We start from the raw sequence: 8254 nt of genomic DNA on the forward strand, positions 1-8254 counted from the left end.
TCTGCAGCAGTGAGAGATTGAAGGTGTGACACTCCCGCCAGCAGGATGGCATAGATTTTCAGTGCCTTATGAATATACCACCAGGGCCCAATGCCTTGCAACGGTTCACCCTCTTGTAGATGTTCTGACATCAACCTTAGAAACAAAGGTCAGGGGGTCACTAGTTGCTGCAGGGATTCGCACAGGTGTAGTTTCAAAGCATGCATAAAGGGTGTGAGCTCGTTTGGGAGTGAAGTATCACAGATTAAGCATCGTAGGTTAGAACTTTATTCCCTCGAGTGTAGGAAAATGAAGGTAGATTTGATGGATGTTATCAGAATTATGGGTGGTATAGAGAAAGTAAGTGCAAGCACGCTTTTCTGCTGATTTTTGGCTTGGGCTAAAGTACAAAGTTCAAAGTAAATTTACTATCAAATTACATGTTTGTCATGATATACAGCCCCAAAATTCACTTTTGTGGGCATTCACAGTAAATTCACGAAAGAGTAAAATCAATGAAAGACCACTCTCAATAGGACAGTCAAACAGGTAACGTGCAAAAGACAGCAAACTTTGCAAGTACAAAAAGGTGACCGTGACCTGGAAGATGGGATTCCTAGATGATGTATGCTGCTTCCTTACAACAGCACACTATACAGATATACTCAATGGCTTTACCATGAGGGACTGGGCTTACCCACTACTTTCTATTGTCTGTTCCATTCAAAGGCATTGGTGTTGCCATACAGAATCTTACAAAAACATCTAGAACTTGAGGTCGTGAGTTAAGGGTGAAGGGTGAAATGTTTAAGGGGAACATGAACGGGAACTTCTTCACTCAGAGGGTGGCGTGAGTGTGGAATGAGCTGCCAGCGGAGGTGCTGCTGCAGGTTCCATTTCAAGTTTACGAGAAATGTGGATAGATAAATGAATTGGGAGTGTTATCGTGGACTATGGTCTGGATACAAATCAATGGGATTAGGCAGATTAATAGTTTGACATGGAATAGATGGGCTGAAGGGCCAGTTTCTGTGCTGTGTTTTGTGGCTCTATGTCTCTACGCACCTCTGTAGCCAAAGTAGCAATTGGAAGATAGGCATGCTTTCAATTCTCACGGCACTGATCATCAGAAACTGCAGGGCAGCTAGCACTGCATCATCAAGTAAATAGTATATTTGCATTACCACAGTGAGTTTAAAAGTTACATTGCAGCTGAACAAATGACAGGCACCCACTTGTTAAATGTCAACTATGACACACAAAAAGAAAACAACCAAATTTGATGTAAATTTTCTCTTTTGGCATTCATCTGGAAATGGTCAATACTGCTTTTTATGTTGCTTGCAAAATGGGTGGGTATAGAACATAATTCCTGTGGCAACAGTAATAACTTTGGGATCCTATGTAATAAAAACTGAATTCAAAGTGTTTAGTCATCATCAGTTAGCCTATTTGTGCTTTTGTGTGCCATCTAATGTACCTTGATCTCCACACATGTCTGTTTGGAAGGAGAGGTAGTTTTTCATCAGCTTTATTGAAGTTGGCACCTAGCAATCTGATAGAAAAACATTTTTAGACAATTCACAAACGAGAGAATCTGCAGATGCTGGAAATCCAAGCAACACATCAGAATGCTGGAGGAACTCAGCAAGGCCGAGCGACATCTATGGAAAAAAGTACATTCAACATCTCTGACAGAATCCCTTCGGCAGGGCTGGAGGAAAAAAGCTGAGGAGTAGATTTGAAAGGTGGGGGGAGGGGAGAGAGAAATGTCGGGCGATTGGTGAAACTTGGTGGGGGGGGGATGAAGCAAAGAGCTAAGAAATTGGTTGGTGAAAGAGACAGAAGCCCATGGAAGAGAGGAAAGGGCACTAGAGGGAGGCAATGGCCATCATGTTGGAGGCTACCCAAACAGAATACAAGCTGTTGTTCCTCCAACTTAAGTGTGGCTTCCAACTTGATGGCATGATATGGCCACACTTGGGTTACAGGAACAAGACCTTGTATTCCATTTGATGTTCATGCCATCAGGTTGGAGGCTACCCAATTTCTCAAACTTCCAGTAATGCCTCCCTCCCCCACTTCACCATTTCCCATCTCCTTTTCCCTCTTTCATGTTATCTCCTTGCCTGCCCAATGCCTCCCTCTGGTGCTCCTTCCCCACCCCTTCCTTTCTTCCATGGCCTTCTGTTTCTTTCACCAATCAACTTCCTAACTCTTTGCTCCATCCCTCCCCCTCCAAGTTTCGCCTGTCACCTAGTGTTTCTCTCTCCCCTCCCCCCCTTTCAAATCTACTCCTCAGCTTTTTTTCACTTCAGTCCTGCTGAAGGGTTTGAGCCCGAAACATCGACTGTGCTTTTTTCCATATACCAACTTGCATTGGAAAAAACATATGATGTTTCAATTAACATGTAGCCTACAGTTTTTATATTTATTTGTCTTGCTTTGTAAGCACCATACAAAACCATGACATTGAGGCAAATTTCAGCCATTCAGCCAATTGAGTTTGCACATTTCATCATGGCTAATTTATTATCCCACTCAACCCCGTCCTCTTACTTTCTGTTCGTAACCTTTGACGCCCTGATTAATCAAGAACCTATCAACCTCTGTCTTAAGATTCCACAGATACACCACCCTCTGGCTAAAGAAATTTTCCTCATTTCTGTTCTCCAATGCCTTACAAAACCTCAGAATTACATCTTTGCTTTTTCTATTCTCGTCCTCTCGAAATGATTGCTATCACTCCATTAACTTCCTTACCACTGACTGAACCTGCAAGCTGACCTTTAGGAATCCTGTAAAATGGCTTCCAATTCCATTTGTACCCCTGATTTTTGAGTTTTCTCCCCAGTTGAAAAATAGTTTACAGCTTTACTCCCAAAAAAGAGAAAATCTGCAGATGCTGGAAATCCAAGCAACACACATATGGAAAAGAGTACAGTTGACGACTTGGGCTGAGACCCTTCATCAGGGCTAGAGGGTAAAAAGATGACGAGTCAGAGTTGGGGTGGGGTGGGAGGGGAGGAAGAAACACAAGGTGATTGGTGAAACTGAGAGGGGGGAGAGGGGTGAAGTATAGAGCTGGGAAGTTGATTGGTGAAAGAAATACAGGGCTGGAGAAAGTTTAATCTGATCGGAGAGGACAGAAGGCCATGGAAGAAAGAAAAGGGGGACACCAGAGGGAGTTGATGAGCAGCTAAGGAGATATGGTGAGAGAGGGAAAAGGGGATGGAGAGTGGTGTGGGGGGGCACTACAGGAAGTGCAAGGGGTCCTCCAACCTGATGGCATGGACATTGATTTCTTGAACTTCCAGTAATGCTCCCCTCCTTCACTGTTCCCCATTCCCTTTTCCTTCTCTCACCTTATTTCCTTACTTGCCCATCACTGCCTGGATTGCAACAGATTTGTCGGGTAGGATTTCCCCTTTAGGAAACCATGCTGAATTTGGCCTAGCTTATCATGTAACACACACAAAACGCTGGAGGAACTCAGCAGGCCAGGTAGCATCTGTGGAAAAGAGTATAGTTGATGTTTCAGGCTGAGACCCCTCATCAGGACTTGTCGTGTGCCTTCAATACAAGTATCTCGACACATCATTCTTAATAATAGATTCTAATATCTTTCCAACCACTGAAGTCAGGCTAATTGACTGATAATTTCCTTCTGCCTCCAAAACTGTTTTGTATCCTCTTTCATATTATTGGGTAGCTTACGTTCATATTTCGCCTCTTCTCTCCCTATGGTTTTTAGTTGCTTTCCTTTGGTTTTTAAAAAACTTCTAAATGCTCTATTTTCTCTTGATTTTTGCAATATTATATGCCATCTCTTTTGTCTTTTTATACACTAATGGATTCTCTCTGCAGGTGAATGATGGGCACTGGAGGTGGGGAGATTACAGCATCCAGGTGAACAGTGCTTTCTTCACTGGCATTTATGGCATGTGGAACCTGTACGTCTTTGCCATCATGTTTCTCTATGCTCCTTCCCATAAGTGTTATAGTGATGCTGATCAATCAAATGGTAGGTTTCACTTTTTAATCAGTTCTTGTATGTTGAAGAGCTTTTCATATTCTAGACGAGATACTCTAGACCAGGGGTCGGCAACCCTTACCACTGAAAGAGCCATATGGACCCACTTCCCACAGAAAAGAAAACACTGGGAGCCACAAAACCCATTTGACATTTACAATGAAATAACACTGCATACAACGTTTTTTTTTGCCTTTATGCTATGTATAAACAAACTATAATGTGTTGCATTTATGAAATCGATGAACTCCTGCAGAGCAAACGAAATTACATTTCTGCATGCAACAAAAACATTTTGAACTTCGAAAAAAAGACGTTGGGTTGAAGGTTACTACATCGTTAGCCTACCTTGGATCGAAAAATTAAAAGAAATCGCGCACTGGCGGGTGTCAGGCATTGGCAGTGGTGGCGTATATTAATAGCGATAAAAACATGCAGCGCTAAAATAACGACACGGAGTGGTTAAACTGCAGTCAAAGATAACTTTATTCGAACTACACAGCCTTGCTTTTAAGCCTCTCTCAACCTGCCCCCCCGTGGGTGCGGATGCTCCAAAAGACACGTACTCACAAACCCCCGTAGGCTATCACCCTTAGCCGGAACGCTGGCAAATTGTGAGCCGGTTCGGATGTGCCAGGAAATGGGTCGCCACAACGTTTTATTTAGATTGTACAAGATCACCATAATCTTCAAATTTAGAATTACATTTCAAAAACTAACAAATTAACATAAAATACATTTTAATTAAATACTCATTTATTTTCCAAAGCCACAGGGAGCCGCAGCACAGAGATGAAAGAGCCGCATGTGGCTCCGGAGCCGTGGGTTGCCGACCCCTGCTCTAGACTAATATGAAAGTTCATTGGGAAAGTTGTTTAGATGTCACCAAAACTGTAGAAGTGCTCTGCATGATAATGAATCTTTCTGCTGTTTTTAATATAAAGACTGATTTTTGTTAGTTAATGAATAGAGGAAAAATGAATAAATTTGCTTAAACTTGTAAAGAGTTGTATCTATCTATATTTTAAAATGTGCATAACATTCCCTTTTAATAGTGTCCAGAATCCCAGATTCAACATATAACTGACGTGTTGTGGAGGTTTTATTTTGCAGGCATAATTTTATTTGATAACTGGTTGATTGTTCCAAAGTTGTATCATAAGACTTAGGAGTAGTGTTAGGCCATTCAACTCAAGTCAGCTCTGTTATTCCATTATATTTTCCCTCTCAACCCCATTCTCCTGCCTCCTCCCTGTAACCTTTGACACCTTTACTAATCAAGAACTTATCACTTTACTGGGCATTAAATGTGCCCAATGATTTGGCCTCCACAGCTGTCTGTGGCAATACATTACACTGATTCATCACTCTCTGGCTGAAGAAATTCCTCCTCATCTCTGTTCAAAAGGAACACGCTTGTATTCTGAGGCTGTGCACTCTGGTCTTTGACTCCACCACTATTGAAAACATCCTCTGCACATCCTTTCAATCTAGGCCTTTCAATATTTGAGATCCCACCATATGGAAGGAAAACTTCCAGCTATATTAGTCATTATACACACTAGTCACAGTTTAAAATTTTGTTCCAAATGCACATCATGTGCTGTATTTGCATCTGAAACACTGAAGTATTAGCTAGTAAATTAATGCTTTTAAAAACCCAGTTGATTCATCATTAGTCTTTTTTTAGGATGTGAGAGGCAGTTGGCCATCTTTGCTGCCTAATCTGTTTGTTATACCAGTAACTTCTTTTGGTGCTCTACGCATAATTACATTGTGAATTCTTCAGGCAAAATACTTCGGACTTGATAAAAATCTGAGCATGGAGCACAAATAATACTATTGAAAACAAAATCATTGTCTGGTGCAACCACTAAAAGAAGCCAGAGCACAGATAAGAGTCAGATCCATTTTCCTTCAATTCCAAGGGATGCCACAATATTTTGTAGTGTGCCATCTCTACACAGTCTTCCTCAATCCTACATCAGTTAACCTTAAACACACCTGACCACCTTGACAGGAGAAGCAACAGAATAAAGACCAGTTTGTTGGACTGATTTTCTATGACATTCATCCTTTCAGGTGACCTGGGAGTGAATGGCGGTGAGGAACTGCAGCTGACTACCACAATCACCCATGCTGGTGGACCAACTGAAATTTACAGACTAGCTGGTAAGGAGGCGCAGGAGTAATGGTGGGACTGGAATTGGGAGAAGTCAAACCAGCAACTAAGTCCAACCATGCAATTCCCCGGTGGAAGAGGGGAGGTATAAATCTGCTGTGTCATATGTGAACTGAAGTCATGTTTTAGGAATTTAGGCCTGTTTTAATTCCTGTTGCTGGTTAGAGAGAACTCCTGCTTCCAATAATTTTGCTCCAATTTGTATAATCTGTGGAAGATTCCAGAACTGTGCCTTTTCTACAATGGGACGATACTCCTTTTTTTCTGAAAGCAGTCGTGTGCACATTTGCTTGTCAAAACAAAGTACCATCATTGTAGTTTCTATCTTTTCAGAGCATTAACTTCTGTGACTTTATTGTAGTGTTACGACTGTATGTGAGCAGAAACTTTAGTTGCTCAAGGGATTGCCAGATTGTGTGAGGGGTTAAGAAAGAACTGAAATTATATAGCATCTTAAGTCCTCGGGATGCCCCAAAGTGCTTTGCATCTAGTGACCTACTTTGATGTAACATATTTAGTTCTAGATTTTACAATAAAAGCATACTTGCAGACTCTGCTCTTGATGGAGACCAGCATTACTGTCATATAGTAATCCATTTAAATATAACATTGCTCAAAGTATTAGCTGTGTACTCGAACATTTATTTTAGATCATTCTAAAAGCTCAAGTCCTCTGAAAGTGGAAGAGAAATATGAAGAAAACCTGAATAGCTTGCTTAATTTGAGATCCTTCCATTGTGTAGAAAGGTTACATTGTGTACAGGCAGACTGTAACCTTAAACCAGTTGTATACATTATGTATTTGGGTAATCCACATAAGATAACAACTTTGCCTGGAAGATCTCCATATACTTGAGGGTTTTGTGTATATACATCATGTGGGCTTCCATTCACAGCTGGTTTGATCTTCAGTGCACATCTTGTGGATTGAAATTAAGGAAAATTATTATAACATTAAGCAAATTTAATTTTTCACTTAAGACCAGTGAGTGGGGAAGGGGTACGAAGTAAAAAACAGTAAGGCTTTCCTCTAGTCTCTAGAGGAACTCTTGAAATTATCAATATGTACATCTGGTACTATTCATTTCTCGCCTGATGTTGCTGCAATATATTAACCCAGTTAGTGAGCAACACCCAATAACTATCCTGAATGCAGTTCCTGGGCACAATTGTCCATGCAAAGGTCACTACATAATCGTCAGATTCAGTAATTGTGACAACTTAATATTCCTTGCAACTCCCTTCCCTTGTGTGGGTCAGCACTCCACCATCCTGCGAGTCACTTAAAAGCTGTGTTTGATACTTATCTCACCTAGTTACAATCTGGCATCAGTTTCGAGGTGTCAAGTAGGACTTCTGACATTGGCATGCATTGGTAAAGGCATTCAAAACACAAATCTGAGAGTTATTGCAGGCATACATTACATTAAGAATAGATTGCACAACACATTTCAGAAGAAAATAATTCTTATAATGGCCCATTTTATTTTGAAATAAAAGGGATGTTGCATGTCTTTTGACACAAACACTAGGGTAAAAACCGTACTCTTTCAATGGTGTAGATAATTTATGATATAACTGTGTAGAATGAATCCATTTTAGGTGTTGAAAGGATTTATTTTAACTATGAAGTAGATTGCTTGTATGCTAATTTTAAATAAAGTTTGTATAGTGTGATTGTGTGCAGCCTTGGTCACTGAGATTGCCTTGGACAAGTTGTCCATACTGGTGCAGTAATATGCTTTTCTTGCCCACTTGCGACAAATGGCAGTCCTGCAAGACTGAATGTGAAGGATACATTTTCAAGCAGAAGACAGATTATTTCCTTTTGGAGAACAGGTAATGCAGGTTTTACATCTGGGAGGCAAGTTGGAAAGCTGACCCATTAGCAGTATTTGGAAACACTCTGAAGATTTTGTTTCAGTCTGGTCACTGGATTACTAATACTTGGCAACTTCAGGCCGCAGTCACCAATAGATCTGTGTGAACCCGACATCAGCACGTGCAACTGTGCATGGGGACTCAATATCTGAGTTGACTCTGCACGTGTAGCAAGTGTA

The 8254-nt window shown here is 41.0% G+C and overlaps 1 protein-coding gene across 1 annotated transcript in view; it reads left to right on the forward strand.

The window, feature by feature from the left end:
* The window catches only part of wls (Wnt ligand secretion mediator), a 66950-nt gene extending 59079 nt beyond the window's left edge, over positions 1-7871 (forward strand). Inside the window, exons 11-12 of the mRNA XM_059984364.1 lie at positions 3847-4003; positions 6095-7871. Coding sequence (XP_059840347.1) covers positions 3847-4003; positions 6095-6204 — 267 coding nt within the window. The 3' untranslated portion in view covers positions 6205-7871. The remainder of the gene's footprint in view (positions 1-3846; positions 4004-6094) is intronic.
* The last annotated feature ends 383 nt before the right edge of the window (positions 7872-8254 follow it).

This window comes from Hypanus sabinus, chromosome 11 (assembly GCF_030144855.1).
Source record: "Hypanus sabinus isolate sHypSab1 chromosome 11, sHypSab1.hap1, whole genome shotgun sequence".
Lineage (NCBI taxonomy): Eukaryota > Metazoa > Chordata > Chondrichthyes > Myliobatiformes > Dasyatidae > Hypanus > Hypanus sabinus.